Source organism: Diadema setosum, chromosome 17 (genome assembly GCF_964275005.1).
Source record: "Diadema setosum chromosome 17, eeDiaSeto1, whole genome shotgun sequence".
Lineage (NCBI taxonomy): Eukaryota > Metazoa > Echinodermata > Echinoidea > Diadematoida > Diadematidae > Diadema > Diadema setosum.
Window position 1 is genome coordinate 25,343,540 of NC_092701.1, and position 20,594 is coordinate 25,364,133.

The window sequence follows — 20,594 nt, forward strand, 5'->3', positions numbered from 1 at the left end:
ACCCTTTGCGTGATTATTTGCATCAGGCAGTGCCTGCATTGTGCGTAATTCATGTGATAGATTTACATTTGTATAGTATATTATTTATAACATACTTTTATGCAAATTTTATTTGAAAAGTATGTTGATATCTTGTATATATTTGTATTATATTTGTATATAATTGTGTTCATTCTTGTTTGAAATTTTCTATTTTGTGTATTTTCAATTGACATTGTACTCCCATACCCCATGAGGGTCGTTGAGTAATAAATCAAATTTCAAACTTCAAACTTCAAACGGCACTGAACACCGTGCCTTTGGGACGCCTGAGCGTACACACTTAACCCTCCAAGCGCACACGCTAAAACCATAAGCGCACTGTACGCTGGGTAACGACATGGCGTCCAATTTATGAGTTGGCCAGACTCTCTTAATATACGACACTGCCCCCCCCCCCCGGTCCCGCAGCCCCCCCCCCCCCCCCCACACTGAAAAACGTTCCGCGGCCCCTGATGAAGAAGTAATAGAAATTAACTCTGATTTCTGTTTAGCCAGTGAGAAACAGATCATATGATGATCAGAGATACATGTTTCAACTGTATTACAATCTGATATTACTAAATCATCTTGGGTAAAAACTAAATCTAAGGTGTGACCCAGATTATAAGTTGGACCTTGAACGTGTTGGATAAACCCAGCAGATGCTATACTATTATTCATATGGAGCACATCGCTTTTAGACATGTCTTCCCAATGGATATTGAAGTCGCCTAATAACACCAATTTCCCCGGATACAAGGATATCTCACTTACAAATTCATCGAATTCGTTCAGAAACTTAGAAGATGTGAGTCTATTTACTGAAGAGGGTGGTGGTCTATCACAATGAAAAAATTGACCGAACATGACAAATCAGTAATGTGTGCATACTCAAAAGTGGAAAAAGACAGAACAGAATTTTTCATCATCAACTTAAGAGTAGACTTGTACAATACACCAATTCCACCCCCCACGTGTACTTGTATTTCGTGGTGAATTTACAAAAGAATACCCTCTAGGAGTCAACTCCCCAATTATCACATCGTCTGTTGCGACACGGATTGTCGCCTCCTGCTCGGGGCGACAATCCGTGACGGGCGCTGGCGGCACGGATTGTCGCCTCCTACACGGATTGTCGCCTGGCGACAATCCGTGACGCTTGTGCAGTTCCCAGTTTTTGACCTCGAAGGCGACAATCCGTGTTGGCAAAAAAATTGTTGCGACACGGATTGTCGCCCCGTCACAGATTGTCGCCCCAGGCTCGGGGTGGTTCCTCCGGTGTTAAGCTTTGGTGGGATGGGTATGACTGGTAAGTTATGCGTATGTGTGTGTGTGTGTGGGTGTGTGTGCGTGTGTGTGTGTGTGTGTGTGTGTGTATTGTGAGCTGCATGATATGTGATGTGTATGATTTGTTGTGCGTCTGTGTGTGTGTGTGTGTATGTGTAAATGTGTGTATTTGTGTGTGTTTGGAGTATAATAATACAATATGTAGAAACTGTGCATGTGTGGTGGTCATAGTGGTAGTGGTTTGTTTGTCTGTGTGTATACGTGTGCCTGTATGCTTACGTGTGTATGTGGAATATAGCGGCGCTACTGTGGCAATACAAACGCCTTCAGAATGTATGAGCACGTGTTTAAAAAAATCGCACCAGCGTTGATTTAAAAATAGTATGGGTGTGTGAACCAATATCAGCAGTGAGAGAGCTAGTGAGGCAGGCTAGGCGAGAGAGAGACCGAGAGAAAATACATACGAGGGAGGTACCCTCCCCAAATGTTATTTGTCTTTGTTCATTTTTCACTGCAGTCATTTTCTTCCATCAGTCTTATAAACTAGAACGTCCATACCACTATTCTTTGTCCCAGAATAGGTTTGGCATGCTTTATGCATGAGCGAATAATTTCCACACGCCGTAAAAAAATTGTCAATCGTTAGTTGATTTTAGCACAAACGAACTGCCATTGCACACCGCTAATACATACGTAATACAAACAAACACCAACAAACACTCAAACAAATCCTCATAATGCAAATAAACCAACTCAACACTTTTTTCCTTGATATTAATTGATTTCATTCAAATCATTCATAAATCGACTCATTCTGGGTGTAACAGTTACAAATGGCAATTCGAAACAGAAACAAATCAATTTGTCAATTTATACCACAAATAATCTCACTTCAACATAGATAACTCGATTATAGACCAACCCTAATTATAATTTCTTCACGAGAAAGTTTTGACATGTAGGGCCCTACCAAACCTATATTCCTTGAATACATTGGTTTGGATCATGTAACACCTTCTTACTTACAAGGGCATATACATTAAAAAAACACACATATACATTACACGAATCTAGAATGAAATCAGTCATAAAAAACCCGACCACCCCCTCCCCTCCCCATCCGAAACAAATCTAGGGCCTACATCTATCCTAAATATTAAATCCTACCAACATCTGTCATACCATTTATAACTATCCTTCTTCAAATCCAATCCCCAACCCACCAACCCCTGATTAAACAAAACCTAAATCATCCCACACCCACATTCACCAACCCAAATACATACACACACACACCCACACACACACACACACACACACACACACACACGAAGGTTCCGTTATTCCGAAGTTTCGTTTTTTCCGAGGCTTCATTTTAATATCCGAAACACACAATTCCCTATACCTAGAGGTTCGTTGATCCAAAAATGAAATTCGGAATAACGAACCTTCGGAATAATGAGCCTTCGGACGAATGAGCCTTCAGAGTAACAAACTTTTGCAATAACGAAATGTAACCCCCTTCCCACATACCGACGCACACCCGAACCGATACCACATTCCTTCCTGATGAAACGATTTCCCAATGTTGATAAATAAGACATAATGGACCGTAAGCCGAAAAGCAGCATCTGCCCGCACGCAAGCTCCACTCCGAATTCATTTTTATACAAATCTGCCAAACAAACTCATCAAATTCAAAGCTGCTGATAAAATCAATATCAACGTTTATGCCAGCAACAGCAGCTTACTAGGTATCCCTCCCCACGCGCAGCTAAAAAACACATACGCAAAAAATGACATAATAATCACATTCTTCCATCACACACACACACACACACGCGCGCACAAACGGATACTAAATTATCATGTGCACGCGCACATACACACTTCCTTGAAACCTCACCATGACTTTTTACATGGCATGTTTGCATTGATGTAGCCATGTAAGTTATGTGTTAGTATTTCAATGTATTTTAATGATTATGTCCAGAACGATATTACCCAGCAAAGTGTGCTTCGAGGGCGGGCGACAATCCGTGCCGCCAGCCCCCTACACGGATTGTCGCCAGGCGACAATCCGTGTAGGGGGCGACAATCCGTGCCGCCAACGCCCGTCACGGATTGTCGCCCCGAGCAGGAGGCGACAATCCGTGTAGGGGCGACAATCCGTGTCGCAACATCGTCCTTGGAGTTAAGCCAGGTTTCTGTGATAAACATGATATCGAAGTCATGTTCGTGAACATATTCAGCAATGCATATAGTTTTGTTTCTGACAGAATGTGCACTCTAAAAACACAAATGTTGAATTAGCATTTAAAAGGGCCGAGGAGTGACAACATTTTCAAAGTGTTGGTTTTCCTGCTAGATTCAACACTTAAAATGTTATCTTAAAAGTTGGATGCAACACTTCAAAAAATGCTGTCACTCCTCGGCCCTTTTAAATGTTGATTCAACATTTGCGTTTTTAGAGTGTGCATTCCATAAACAGACATTACAATTGGACTCTACAAAAGAATTACTTAAATTTGGCACGACTTTAAGATTGTCGACGTTCATCCCTCTCAGTTTCTTGTAGGTCAGTTTCCTACTTGATGAGGTGATCACTGGTATATGTGACGATGAAGGGGCACTTAGAATTGTGCTCACTCGTGTCCGTGGTGCTCACTCATGTCCGTGAAATCGAATGCAAATCTGATGAAATAAGGCGGGAAACCTATATTATCCCCCTGCCTTCTGAAAGAGGCAAGTCAAGTGGTCTTTTTAATGATGCGAGAAAAGTGAAAATAATGTTGAAATGTCTTTATATTTTCTTAACATTGTTCTATACATGTAACATCACTAGCTGTAATAGTCTTCTCACCCTGCAGTGACAGAGCAGAAACTTAAAAATTCAAAACTTTTGAACTGACTGTCTGATTTCCCCCAAACTTTCACTGATATGCTGTACTGCATGCATTCACTCAATCCTCATGAAGGTGGATTTGTCCTTTGATATTTCAAAGCCCTCAATTGTAAAAGAGTTTTATCATCCAGAAATGATTTGAATCCAGCACTCACAAAAGAAAAAAGCAAAACAGGCGGGTTCAGCTTCTTGCACCAATACTTTCAAACATTTAAAATGATATAAAATGCACAGGCCAAAGAGATAGAGAAAGGGAGAGAGAGAGAGGGGGGGGGAGGGGGAGAAAAGAGATAATGCTTTGTGAACTTGTTAAGGGTCGAAAGTAGTTTTCTACCCTCAAGAGTTTTGCTTATCACTTTGGTTTACATATTTCGTGTTCAAAACATGCATCATAGTACAGCACAATTCTTTATGGAGTCGTTCAGCTTGCTGGAAGCACTTAGCCAGTAATGTAGTCCGAAAGTATCTCATGAAAGTCTGTAACTATCACAGAAATATGATAATAGATCTATGATAGTAGCATGACAATACAATATCTCAAACGATAGAGTGGGAGTTATATTACTGAAACTATAATGATTGGCATTCTCGAGTGACTGTGTGCTGTGGATCCTCCTGTATCGCTTCCTTGAAAGCCCAGGCAGCTTTATGAGATAATTACAATTTCATTATGCTCGAACGCATTCTTATCATGCGCACTCAGACTTTATAATACTCCAACGTCATCAATCAGCTCAGTACCATCAACTGCAATTATCGTTCATTCCTATTCCACGTACCGGTTGCATGTAGGGTTTCAAGGGAACATTACACCGACTTTCAGTCTTTCGTATAATACCGTGCTGGTATTTCGGAGTTATCTGCAGTGGATGTGCTATGATTCCCCCTTTTTCGCGATGGAGGAAAGAATGATATTCCTTGTATGGATTTCTGCTCATTTCACGTTTTGCAATCCTTCTATGAAGTCCTCAGCATTGGGAACTAATACATGTAGGTATACCTTTCAATTTTCTTTCCATCATTGACATATGTCGCACATTTCTCTCTTTCTCAGTTCTTATTGCATGTCAGTCTTTACACAAGAATGGAATGTTATATCAGATATGCTTGAACCTCTGTTCTAACAATTCCCACGAGTAATTAGGTTCTATTAAGTTAACCTTTATCATTTTTTTTTTAATCTGCTACGCTTTTGAAAGAAAAGCATTATATAACTTATTAAATAATGAAGACGAATGCGTTCAAAGAATTTGGTAAGAAATAGTATATGATTCGGTGATTTCAATCATGTCACCAAACTGACATCAGCTCGAATACTTGAGGAATGTTTCATTGTTCCTTTTATTACTATTCTCATAATTCATTGATTTACGTGAACCCTTTGTTATCCCATGGTTATCCTTATCATCACGCAGATTTCAGTCTAAATTGTTCGGGGATTCCAGAACGGGAGATACGGTGTGACCGAACCTGCGCTGACAATCGTGATAGTTGGGTTCTGCAGGCACCCCGTGGAAGGAGAATCCTCTATACCCTCAATTCCATCAACAATAATGTGGTGGGATTCGACAGACTTGACGAAATAGCAAACAAGAAATCTCGGAATGTGATATTGAAAGGCTCAGAGTATTCTCCCTTTTTATCGCTCACCCATCAGACGAAGCTACAGTTATTGTATATATATCTACCCTGTGAGATTCAACATGAGCGTGAAGTGTTACGAAGGTAAGTGTAGTTTCCACATCATGAACACAACTGTTCACTGACTGTTACTCCAACACTTGTTTCCCCTCCGTTATTCGAAACCAGATGTTTCAATCTGCATGACAGAACATAAGATCTATATAGGGATGAGTTGACAATAATTGTAAAAAAGACGTGTGGTTTAATCATCGTGTTTTTAAAAGAGTGAAACATGAAAATCTACAGCGAGGACGCACTCCGTTGACACACATTACTATTAAAAACAATAAATTATTCAAGTCTTAAAACGTAAAAGACGCGATGAAACAGTGACATAAAATAGAAGTAAAGTGAAAGTATACAAAGTAATTGAATGCCGTGTCATATGCCTCATTTTCATCGAAGCCATACTGCAATGTATCAAAATGTCATTTTATGTACAGTATACAAATATTCAGTGATTGACAAACAATTATATATACAGGACAGAAATACTGGAACGATCTCCCAATACAAATTAGGACACAATTTATTGAATCATTACATTTGCGTAAGTCCAATGAAATTTCTCTCTATCTTGTTTATGCGCGTTTTGCTGCTGTGCTTGGTTGTTGTCATTCAAATCAGTTGAGCCTCGCTGTTTGCGCTCTTTAATTCCTCCACATTAGTATACTTCTTCCTAATGTACAGACTTTGGAACTCGTTAACAGCTGGCTTTCTTGTACCAAGGAGGTTTTATACATTGGAGTTCCAACTGGCTGTGATTATTCAAACAGTTGTCAGATTTCTATTGATGTACAAAGGAATTCCACAGGTGCACTTGTGCCTTTGATGATCGATGTTCCTTGCCGCCGTCTTGCTCAGCATTCTGAAGATTAATTTTGAACGTTATCACAATTTTGGCCATATTTTGCTTATCTATTTATTAAATGAAATGAAATTTCAATTAATGATAAAGCATGTAAAACAAAAGACATTTCCGTCCAGAAATTTGCGCAAAAGTGTAAATCTGAGCTGTATCATGTGAAAATGTTTAAAACCTACTATCCTGGAAAGCTGGTTTTATCACTTTTCCGCTTAGTTTCCACAAATGAAACTAATATGGAATAATCTTCAAGTATAATTCTTTATTGATAGATATATCAGATTAGTGCCCGGGCATGCCCAGTCGAGTAATTTTCATCTTCATTTCAGCATTTTTTGCTCAATTTCTATTCGCGCATCCTCATGTCTGTACCACATACCTTTTATAAGAAGGGATAGCGAAAAGTAATTACCATCACAAAGAAATATCTTCCTTTGAAAGTGGCTAGTGATCATGCAATGAGACACAAGTCAATTGTCTTCCTATCTGCGCGGCAGATCCTGTTTTGCACATGCTTCAAATATTTTTGAGCGGCGGGTTCGAACATCTAGCAAAGGAAATAAGACGGTTGTGACTAAATTCTCTAGAACCTCCTTGGTTGTACTCACGTCATTGATAGTAGCTGGTAAATCTTTTGTTAGTACATGCAAGGAGGTTCTAGAGAATGGAGTCACAACCGTCTTATTTCCTTTGCTAGATGTTCGAAGCCGCCGCTAAAAAATATTTGAAGCATGTGCCAACCAGGATCTACCGCGCACATGCCGAAGACAATTGACTCGTGTCTCATTGCATAATCACCAGCCATTTTCAAAGGAAGATATTTCTTTGTGATGGTAATTACTTCTCACTATTCCTTCTTATAAAAGGTAGGTGGTACAGACACGAGGATGCGCGAATAGAAATGGAGCAAAAAATGCTTAAATAAAGATGAACATTTCTCGACTGGGCATGCCCGGGCACTAATTTGATATACCTCTCAATAAAGAATTATACTTGAAGATTATTCCATATTAGTTTCATTTGTGGAAATTATGCGGAAAAGTGATAAAACCAGCTTTCCAGGATGCTACAGTTTTAAACATTTTCATATGATACAACTCTGATTTACACTTTTGCACAAATTTCTGAAAGGGATTGACTTTTGTTTTACATGCTTTATCATTAAGTGAAATTTCATTTCATTTGATAAATAAATAAGCAAAATATGACCAACATTATGATAACGTTCAAAATGAATCTTCAGATTGCTCAGCAAGACGGCGGCTTGAAACATCGATCATCAAAGGCACAAGTGCACCTGTCATGCCTGTGGAATTCTTTTGTACATCAATAGAAATCTGACAACTGTTGGAATAATTACACCCAGTTGGAACTCCAATGTATAAAACCTCCTTGGTACATGCATGTTCTCTCTCCCTTACAAAGGCTTCCCATGTCTCTTCTGAGGACCCACATGTCGAGTGTTTACAGTATTGTTCAAATCGTATTGTCACACCATATTGTTAACATCCCTAAAACAACTGTTCATATACATCTGCAGAATGTGGTTATTTGTTTGTTTTCGCTATATGTATTTGAGAAAAATTTATTATTTCCCAGATATCCTTGCCTTTCAGTTTTGTTTTTTTATATTTTGGTCCTATGTTGCACCCGTGCTCCCAATGTGTTTTTGTACCCTCTGTTCAGAATTTGGGACCTACGCTTAACAAGCTTGCTTTTAAGTAGGTTCCATCATTTTTCTCTAGCATTTATACAGAGAGCCAAATTTACGAAGAGTGACCGCCATGTTTTTTTTAATGATTATGTTTACAATAATTTTTTTTATGTGCATATTATGGTGTTTATTTACATACTTTATTAGACGTGACTGCAAAACTGAATCATCATTACACAAATTGAATTGTTCTACTGTTGATTATTCAGGCAGCAAGCAAAGCAACAGCAGAACTTACATCGAGATCAGAGTAGACATTGAACATTTATTGTCAGTTTATTCGGGTCTTGTTATCGAAAATAAAAGACAGACGACGAATGGCATACATTTACCACACAATACAATCAATCTTTCAAATCAAATGATGCAACATGTTTACAATAATTTACTGTGCATCCTAGCTGGATAATTTGATTCACTTTATCTTATCATATTTGATGTACATTCCTTCATTCAAAAATATGAAAATGAACTGAATTAAACTAAATCAAATTATTTCATGGGATTGATATGGCTCAGGGAAGAGAAACATACGAAATAAAATTTGCGACAGTACTTTGTCCTGGAAGATACTCGACGGCAATTGCAATGGGGAGTATCCGGCAAATTTGACATTTTTTTTTTTTTTTTTTTTTTTTATACTTCGTTGGTAGATATCCTGGCCATTATTCTTTTAAAAAATGCAAAACAGAAAGAGTTTATTAATGTCCTTGACCATGTGTTGTGTTGTTGCCCATGAGTGTTGTTGTGAAAGTCAATTCACATAATAGCCATTATTCTATATCCTTATCTGTCATAATGTATTATTGTACTGTATATTGTACTCAAATTGGTACAAATGTTTATTCCAATACCGGATGAACAGAAAGCCGTCAAGTAGGCTTACCGACTATTAGTTAATAAATTGATATCTCGACATTCGGTAATAATCTCTAGAATAATAAGCATTATTATTGATCTTTAGGTCACGTATATGAATTGCATGATGATGCCAGTTGACTCACGAAAGTTTATTCAGTTTCGTCATATTGTTCCCAAAATAATGTGGGGAGGAGAAATAAAGTAGAGTGCGATCTGCGTCAAAAACAACAACAGAAAATTATAAATCGCATTGCTTCTTCTGTTCCTTTTGAGAAACCGTTTAGGGGAAACAGCGTATAACTCGAAGAAGGGTCTAGACCATAATTCTGATAATCGTCTTCACCTCGGATGAGCTACGACGTGAACATGGTGAATGATTGCTTATAGATTATTAGTTACCCCCAAACCATTTGCCAAGTAATATTTCGAACCTGGGTAATTAATTTTCAAGGGATACCAACAGTGAAGCTGGTTGATGGATCCTCTCCCATTGAAGGCCTGTTGGTCATCGAATCAGACCGATACGTCTGCTTGGATGGATTTACCCCCAAAGCAGCTGAACTGGTCTGTGAAGAGCTCGGCTTCCCGACGGCAAAGGATTATACCGGTCAGAGTTTGGCCTCAATTGCGACGACAACACGAAAAAAAGCTCAAGTGCTGTCATGTCGTGAAGGTAACAGCGGAATAATATGCATACAGATTAGAAGCTAATTACCAATTGGAAAGGCCTATTGTCTTTGCGATGGTTCGTTTTCTGAACGTGCAACAGTTTTAATTTCCCGATATTTCAAAACTCCTTAGGCTATATAATAAACTATCTTTTCAAACTATACGCAAGTTTTCTTGCTACAGACATACACAATGATGGAAAATAGTACTTACAAATGACTACGTTCTTTGAAGTTGGATGACAGAACTTAATGGTATAAATGCAGCAATCAAACGTTCATTAGAATAAGATTCGTTTTCTCTACACACAAACTTATTAATGCCCAAATCATTACTGATATTGTCGTTATGTTTTGTTACTTTGTATCTATTTTCTTTTTACATACATATTACACATGAGAACCGTTATCTGTGTATCAAACTTTTATGAGAAAAACGGCGTTTAAACTTTATCGATTTCATGAACGATTTGTACAATATCAATGCACAGATTCGCTGCGTGTAATGGACTGTTTAATGACAGCAACCGAGTGTTTCTCAAACAGAATTGTTAGACTCCAATGCCGAGGTAAGAGATTCCAAATGTCATATGAAAACATTTATATATTCTTTATCATTCATAAATCATAAAGTTCAGACATTCGCAAACATATTGATATCTATTCTTATGATTTTGCGTGACTCTACATAATTATACGTCGCATAGAAAGAGTGAATTAGTGTGTTTGATGTATACGAACATAGTGTTCTTTTATACGCTAATTGTGTACGGTGGAGTGAAACTCGACACTGTTAAAAACCATAGATTCCGCTGTCAACACACACACACACACGCAAACACAGACACATGCACACATATATGTATGTATGTATGCATGTATGTATGTGTTTGATATTTTCAGGCGCTACGTAAAGTGATTAACCTGTATTCAAACAGAAACACTTATCATTTATCAAACTGTAATTTCAGGGATGATTTGTGACTAGCTGTTGTTAAAATATATTGGCCATAATGCACACTTCAAAGTATCAGGCATTGGAAGGTTGAAATAATCATAATATTCTGTCACTGCGTAGAGCCTGCATTTCTTGGATGCTACAAAGACAACCAACTAAACGTTCAAACAGCATTTAACACCGGATTTGGCGTTGATTCGGACGGCGAGTGCATGTCTACCTGTAGAAGAAAGCCCGAAAGCAATGGCGTTGCTGTCATGCATCGAGAATTGTGCACCTGTTTTCAGTCTGAAACATATGCGCAGATCATTTCTGGCGGAAACTTTTCTCACAGATGGGCATGTCCACTTGCGACAGAATTTGACTCCATCAACCGACATCATTCATTTAACCGTGAGTAATTCGACAAGCAAAGATTTCTTGACATCAGAGAGTGAAATAAATGTAGGCAAGCATCAGTGATGATAATGACGACAGTATAATTTGTCAGCGACTGTTAATACCTGTAATATGCTTTGTCAGGTTCAAACCTTTAACATGTTTTATTAAAAAAAAAAAAAAAAAACTTCATCATATATAATTATTTACTGTTATCGTATACAATCAATGTTTATAATTATGTTTACGTTCTGTGCTAGTCAGCTAGTCTTTTAATTTGGCAGATGAACAGGCATCTGAACCTTACCAAAAGAGATACAAAAGTGAATCTGTTTACATAATTATAGTATCTTTCTTCATAATAATTATTCCATGTAACATATCGTAATGATATGATTATTTCAAGTTTTCCCTCATGGCTCATGGGAATTCCCTATACATGTCTCCTTTACTGAAAGTCTCTGTCGGATTTTGTGATCATCCTGGGGTTGTGTCCAATGGGAGTTGGGACTCGGATATCACGAGCTTCGGGTCGAAGATAACTCTCACCTGTGACAAAGGTTACACCATCAACGGGAGTGCGATACTGCAGTGTGTGGGACTACCAGGATGGTCGACTTACTTCCCAGTTTGGAACGCTTCAGTCCCTTCTTGCCAAGCAGTCGAAAGTAAAACAAACGGCATCTCCTGAAATTAATTTGACAATATATCATCAGTGATTATGATTTTAAAAATCTCTGCTTTATGCAGTAGTTTAAGAGAAATGAAAAGACAGCATTTTACATTATACCTGAAAGGGAGGAACTGCAAATGATATTTTATTTTTTTTTTTTTGCGGATTTTATTTTTTTGTGTGTGTGTAAGCATTATACTTTCCGAGAGTTATCGTCATCTGAGTGCGGATGATAAAAACGTGTGCCATTTGAGCCTTCACCTAAAACACATCACGTAGAGCGCACCAGTGGGAATTAATACTGGCATATTTGATAGGCATGATAGGAGAAAAAATGAAATTACTAGTAGTCATTCAAATGCATCGACATGAGACAATGCTTACCGACAAAATTTCCCATTTCTCGGAATTATACACAATCGTGTTATATCCCGTCAAGTAATTCATCGGGAAATATCAATATATCTTTATAATCGGTATATCTTCTTCATGAGCAGGATACGTGCTCTGAAATGCTCACTACATGTCTTCCTTCTCTTAATTTGAAAATATACCAAAGAGATAGGCATTTTTACCACCTGATCACGTGAGATTACGACACCACAGGCACCACTGATTTGAACCCCATGAAGTTACTGAAATTCATCCTTTCTTTGCTGTGCTTTCACACATCTTTTCATTAGTTTGTCATTGTTTTTGTGGATGGGAATGTTTGTTCACAGACGCAGAGTGGCAAGATGGCAATATCACCACGATGCCTACACAAAGTATAGAAAGCACTGCTCAGGGTATGTACTACATTGGCAAGTACGGTGTAACATAATATGAGCAAAACTTTGTGTGCAATGATAAAGTGATCGCAATGTTAACAGTAATTGCTCTCTGGAATTTTCTAGAGTGTAAGCTCGAAGGCCCCTATGCGCTTGGAATAAACATCACCACCAACAAAAAAGATGGTAATTTACTACTATGAAGTTCGCAGGCATTGATAGGGCGATGATTGCGCCAAAGAGGGTCGAGGCCATGGTCGAGGCTCAATTTTTTGTGTAGTGTATATATTTCCCTTTGAGGGGAAGAATGTTATGGCGGAATTTTGGATTTTGTTTTGTTTTGATGTTTTGCTATGAGGATTTCTGAGTCCTCTTCCCCTTATTTTTGTTTCGGGAGAGCCAGATTTTTTTTTTTTTTTTTTTTTTTGGGGGGGGGGGGTGGGGTGAGGTTCGGCGGCCTGTGTAATGTCAACATCTTCATTATGAGCATTCACGGTCTACAAATTTCATACTTTTATCACCACGTACAAAAGTCTGATATCTTACAGATAGATAAAATTATATGATGAACGTATTTTCCGTCTTGAGAATAGGAGTTCAGGACATTATATCATCAGCATGTATACCATCAATGATTGCAGTAGGTTTGTATCTCAATGCACAGGGCAGACGCAGACTACCCAAGACATTACGCCATTGCGAGTGACAACTGAAACGTCTCAGTCAGGTGAGTTAAGTAATTGATTCGACCCGTATGATAGTAAAAAATAAAATATATATATGTTTTAGCTTCTAGTGTTTCCACTTTTACCTCTTAACGCATTAATTGCATACGCATAATTACATTAGGACTACTCCGCAATTATTGCCTAAAATACATTTTTGTTTCACCACTTTGTTTAGATGGAAACACACTAGATTTGGTTCTTCATCGTTTGTTCATAGTGAATTCATCATGAATCAATGAACTGGATTCAAATTTTGAAGTTGTTACTGTCTCAGAGAGAAGAAGTGTTTAATTCTTATACAAGAATAACAAAAATGTCCATGAAGAAATGTTGCAAAGCACCGTTCTTCAACAGGAACTAAATAGAAAACTGTTATTCATCGATTGTCAGATTTTCGTGGTGATGCAACTATCATAACGCAAATATTCGGTGATCCAATGAAAAGACATTTTCCTGAAAAAAAAAGCTTAATGAGGGAAAATAGGTTACAAGTGCAATGAAATTACATCTTTGTCATTGTGCAAAAGGGCCAAGTGATACTGTGAAGTATAAAGTAAGCAATATCAATGACCATATTTTGTTCCCCCGTTATTCTTTTATAATTTTGGAAATTCTAAACCCGCTGCCTATATAGATCAGATTTTGATGTAATACACTTTACTACTTTACTATCGAAACTATTTTCATAGTATGTATGTTTAAATAATCTATAATTCATTTCAATATAGATGTTTTATTAAACATTATAATGACATGTATCTTTTAGTAATTGTATCGAAATAAAATGTGACATTAGGAATATACAGTGTACATCTATATAAATATTGTGTATTTATATCTTAAATAAGTTAATGCTCTATCTTCCAGTTCCTGAGAGTGACGAGGATAATTATATTACGTACATCCTGGGAACCCTTCTCGTTGTTTTTGCTGTGGTTGGCATACTATCCATCGCTTGGTGTAGGCATCAACAGAAAAGGTGAATTTTTGTGAAAACTAGTTTGTAAATCTAGGGTGTGGAATCATTGTATGCAACCCAGGAAACAAATAAAGCATATTCAGAAGTGAGGGTACATTACTGAATGCACATGAATGTTGAAGTAAGTTTGCTGATTTGTATTCTTCTTACATAACTATTGTGGGTGGACTTGTTTTCACGAAAACCCGAGTTTCTGGTCGCCAGACATTTTATCATGTTATTATTCCATCTGTCGCCCAAAACTTTCATTGATACAGTATTTTTTTTTCAACATATTTTACGAAAACCACCACCAAATCAATGGCAAGGAGCCGCCTATGTATACACAGTCAAAAAACTAGAGAAAAGGATACGGACAACACAGAAAAACAAGCAAAGACAAAATGATGTGGAGTTGAATTTTGGAGGCTGTCAAGCGTGTGTGAGTGGTTAGACTGCCAATTTGTGAATGCAGGCTTATCATACGAGATGAGTATCTCTCCCAGTCCAAGTCCAAGTATTGAGTCAGCCTTGTGGTATTGTTTTAAAACAATAAAAGACATTCATCTTGATTTGATTTGCTGATCTCGTAAATATGATTCTTATAATTTTTTGAAATAAAAATTGCATCTTTTAAAGACCACGTATCGTGGGGATATATGAATTCGAAAGGCGGGCCCGGTTCGGGTATATTCGAAAATCCCCGTAACAAATTGTGCACAGTTTTATCACTGATCACTGATGTGCAAGTACATGCTCAGCCAAAAAAAAAAAAAAAAAAAAAAAAAAAGGGGGGGGGGAGGGGAGAAGAAAAATCTTGACTAGAATCGTCCCTAAAACAACTGGCTGACGAGCACTATTCGTTGTTTAGAATATGCCTCGGTGGGCAGCGAATTAAGACCGATTCAATCGGACACCCACATTTTCCAGTGCTATCCGAGTCTTTAATTATTGAAAATTCTCACCAGTCGTCAGAATAGTGTGCAGGGAGAAAGCCTCGAATGATATAACAGTAGGAAGTCAAGCTTACTAGACCTTCAAATTGAAATGAACCTAATCAAAAGTAAAGTGGCACGGGTGAACACTAAGAAAGGGCAAAATGAATAATCCTCTTTTTGTCAGCTCTAGGATTCCCGACTTTATTACGCTAAACTACATGGTCACGCGTCAAGCGTTGTCGATACAACGACATTATACTATGTGATTGCGCACCATGATTCTTTTGCAGTTTTTCAAATACTTTGTTTCGGTCTGATGTAGGCTTTCTCAGATTTACCGATTTAAAACACTAGAAACCCTTCAAACAGCAAACAGTTTTCATCTCTAATAATTGAAATCACACTAATGTTGCATTTGAAGTTTATATTGGCCATAAATATAACGTACTTTAATGATGAGCAAACTTTCAGTTTAGTTTAATAACCACTTAATTGTGATTTTCATGGAAATTTATATCTTTTTTCTTTGTTCCATTCATTGCAGACAGCTGGGGGAAATTACGCATTTGCGTATAGACCCTAAAGTTTAAAGCCTCTCTTTTGAGTACACACTTTTGCAAAGTGTGCCTGTCTTTCCATTGTTTAAATTGGTTTGGCAAGTCTGTTTGCACTGACGTATATATTTCATTTTAAATCTTAGATTCTGCTCTTCCACAAACTAAAAATCCATGTATGGCGATTTTTTTGGTGGCTTTGCGATGCACGGTCACATGCGTAAAACAATAAATTCAATTTCCCCATTAAATTGCAGACATTGGAGATCCCAAACTTCGCATCAGCCAAATGTTCACCCAAATGGCGGACAGCTTCACATGAATCCCATCGACACTTCTGTACAAGAGCCAATCACGACGGATCATACCGTTTTGTCGGACGCTACCAATCCTAATGCTACAACAGCTGGTAGCTTTTTGCCTCATATTCTTGGCAACACCGTCGGAGACAGAGGGGGCCATCTCGGGCACACTAGTCACATCTACCAGGATGCTGAAGAGATAGACGAGGGACTTTCTACCTTTATCAGCATAAACCGTGGCTTCCCTTGTGCAGTTCCTGACGAAAGTCACATAAATACCGGCATCGGCACTTCTTTGACCTCAATGAATATTCCTTCTGATAATGAATATTGTGGCCTGCAGGAGACATCTCTGGACCCACCAGCGTGTGCTTATGGAGATGATAATGACTACCAGGATGTAGACCTTTGCAAATCGGACGGGAGGATGAATGGTGCCATTAGATCCACTGGTAAAGCATGCTTGTTTGATGACAGTTATTACAATTCACTGACGTTATTTCACGATTCATCCGAAATGCCTACAGAAAGCGAGTACGATCGCCTCAATCATGCTTTCCCTGACGACAGAACAGGAAGTCGCAACCCTGGTCTGTCACCTATTGGTCAAACTTCACAGCATAAGATCTACCCTGACAGAAAATATAGTAATTCCTGTTCCAGCAAGGATGCCATGACAGCCATGCCTTCTGAAGACGTCTTCTACTATCAACTGAATCCGGAGCAACAAAGTGACATTGATACCAACAAGCAACCGCGATGTCCTGAAGCTTTTGACTCTGGAGATTATAGTCTGTTGAATCCTGAAAAAGACTTCGCCAATGATCTTCGTTGTAAGATAATAGAAGGGGACAGCTTCAATGGTTGTCACGACACTGAGATTCAGAACCCGGAGAGTTTTACGTCAAGATCCCAAACCCGAGAGGACATGTACGCGACGGTGAACAAAACAGTAGGTAACATTTCGATCGTAGAACTGCCACCGTGTGAGGAGCTGTATGCACAGGTGGATAAAACACGAGGAGCTTCTAGGGTTGAGTCAGAGCCAACGATACAGGAAGAAACCTATATGAACTACGCTAATATGTAGGTGGCTATTTGAAAGAAGGCACTATGAGTTCTCACAGAATGTATATACCGAAACAGCACCAGCAACCAAATTGTCGCAGTGAGATCAGAATAAATCCATTACTAAACCATGCATATCATGATTACATAGACGACGTATGAACTTGACAGAACATCACACTCATGTTTAATTGATACATATTGTGTGTGATGCTAAAACCGTTACAATTATTAAGTGGGACCAAAAGAATAGGGTATGATTTTAAAGAATTCCATTCACTCACGGTATTGTCTTCATCGCTGGACTGGAGTGAAATGTTATCTCGTGTTTAATATCGTAACGTTGGACACGCTTGTATGTATAATGTTTGTTTTTCTACGTTAATATGTGTAATGTTTTTAACCGATATGTTCCGTCAGAAAACAATAAGTTTCTGGAGTGCTTTTCAATGATGAAAAGTTTGTGCCCATTATTACCATAATCCTATTAAAAGAACGGCAAAGAAATCGTCAATTACAAAGAGTCCGACCTCTCCTCTCCGGCCTCCCTTTATTCGGATCTCTCTATTATCGGGATGAGATCTCGGCGTGATTTTTTTTTAATCTAATGATTACGGGGAAAAGGGGGATTTCAAACTCAAACATTCCGAGACGAACCCACATGAATTAGATATTTTTCTCCACATAATGAAGATACATTTACATCTAATTTTCTTCTAACATGCATTCGGACATTTACTACCCCCAAATCATCGCAAGAACATGGACAGAAAATTTGTCATTAAATCAAGGCACGGTACGGGCGATCGTTCTTCGGTAGCTGCGCGTATTAAACATTGAGTCTCCCGTATCCGGCCAAATCCCTTATCCGCATTAGCACACGTCACTACATGTCCGGATAGAGAGGTCGGACTGTATATGTACAGTTCAAACAGAAATGACATGAACGTTTTCCTATATTTTATCATATATGTGACAGTGCATCACAACACCAACACAAAGTTGCCACTTCTAATTTTACGTGAGGACTCAAAACAGGTGACATAAGTGAACCTATTATAGTCAGGTCAGCTGAATGACTCAAGAATCGCACGTAATCTTATTTGACATTTTGTAGGCTAATTTCCTATGTAAAAATAGATGCACTTAACATCAACATCACTTTATTGTTGGTTACTAAAGCAAACAATCAATTAAAGCAGTTGTCTATTGCCTTTGTGCGGTGAATTTGCGTTCGTGGAGGATTATTTCTCTTTTCAAGGAAAAAATGCGTTGTCCACAAAGCTTTTGAGCTGTCTATGAAGGAGTAAAGTTTCAATTACGCTTACCGACATGGAACAGAATGCATAAGATACCATTTATGCGTATGTAGGCCTAATTGTGATAAAAGTGCAATGAAAAAATGTACGAAGAAAAGCAGGGGCTTACATGCAAAATAAAAAACAATCTTCTAATAATTATAATTATTGTATAGCAGTCTACGTTTCGTGCGTATATGTGTTTTTATAGTATTCCTACGTATATAGGACACCAGAGAGAAAGAGAGAAAGAGAGAGAGAGAGAGAGAAAAGTTAGTCTAACCCTGTATGTAAACTTAGATATAAGAAAGAACCATATGCCCATGAGAAAAAAAAGAACTTTCGAGAAAACTAAACAACTGCAGATAACATCAAGAATTTTTAGATTTTCAAATCACAGGTGTGTTATATATAAAAATTAAATGGATGGTATATATAGTATTGGTTGAGATGAGGATTAAGTTTTTAACTTTTTACGAGATACTCAGAAACCACTTATGAAATGCTAGAGAGCATACAATTCTAAGAAGAATTCAAAGTTTTTTTTTTTTGATGAAAATCGGTTTTGAAATGGCTGAGTGATCCGAAAACAAAGTAAAACAACGCGATTATAATAAAAAGGTGGGTCTGACCTTTTATTCGGATCCCTTATATCATAATTATATTATAATAGGTTTCTCATTATCTCACAAAATCTGAGGCTCCATCTCAACCAAAACTATACCATCCCTTCAAAATGTGAAATATGTATACGAATGACTGTATAGATCTCTATTAACATTACTTCTGAAGGGATCTCAAAGGATGATAGCCAGATTTGGACTTAGGCCCTTCTTATAATCCAGAATAACATATTTACACACATACATGAGGATTGCTATATATATATGTATATAGTGCGACAAGATAAGAGCATTCTTGGACGTAGCTAGTGATCAACGTAAGTGTTTATTGCCGAGTTTTCGGGCTTGTTTAGACCTTCATCAGGGGTTTGAAAATCATGATACACATTCTGTACACGGTTCTGGTTCTGTACATGGTCGGGACCCCTTCTCGCACTCTAATGTATATATTATATATATATATATATATATATATGACACTTTTTAACTCTTTCGGTGCCTAACAAATTTCTAATAATGGGCAGGGAAATAGACATGAGAGGCATGAGAGTCTCCAGATTTCTGCCTACTGGATGCAATCTTAATTGATACATCTATTCTAATTGCTGGACATTTTTTTTTTTTTTTTTGCTTTTCATTCGCCGTGTTATTAATAGATGAAAGACAGTTCTGATTCAAATTCTAATGACTGTGGCTTGTGTGCTTGGTGTGAATGTAGAGAGCGTATACTAACAAATTGTTAAACGGGATCCCGTAATGCAACTGAATCAGCCATTCAAAATATTTAAACAAATTTATTCAGTTCAGTTCAGTTCAGTTCTATTTTATCGTCCACTTAGGAAATTTGCCTTGTTTGCATGCATATACATTATATTGTACACGAAGAAGAAGAAGAAGAAGAAGAATAAGATCTACATACTTGTCAATATTAAGTTATCATAATTGAAACAGAATGCTTCTTTACAGTAAAACCTATTACAGCAGATAACAAGCATGTTACATAGTGGGGGTGGGGGTAATCTACGGTGCAGTATGTGTAATTTGCCTGTGAAACTGCATGCGGAAGTGTTGTGAGTTATGTCTTGGATACTTTTGTATATGTATCATAATGGTGTGTGTGTGGTTGGTTTTTTTTTTAATTATAGATATTACCTTTGCGTAGGTGGTCAACTATGCCGTTCGAACATCAAGTACAAGATGCACATAATTATGCTCTATTTTTGTTTGTTTGGTTTTGGGGTTAAATTTTTCTTTTCTAAAGTGATTGTTGGGCTTATGACGTGTCAATCTTTGAAGGGCGAGGTAGGTGTGTGCGTATGTTTGAGTGTACGTTGCTTATTGG

General features: G+C 37.8%; 1 protein-coding gene across 1 annotated transcript in view; it reads left to right on the top strand.

Annotated features, from left to right (window-relative positions):
* LOC140240907 (uncharacterized) overlaps positions 1-17,353 on the top strand; it is a 41,049-nt gene extending 23,696 nt beyond the window's left edge. The window contains exon 5 of the mRNA XM_072320685.1: positions 16,219-17,353. Within this exon, the coding sequence (XP_072176786.1) occupies positions 16,219-17,353 (1,135 nt within the window). The remainder of the gene's footprint in view (positions 1-16,218) is intronic.
* Positions 17,354-20,594: the final 3,241 nt, after the last annotated feature.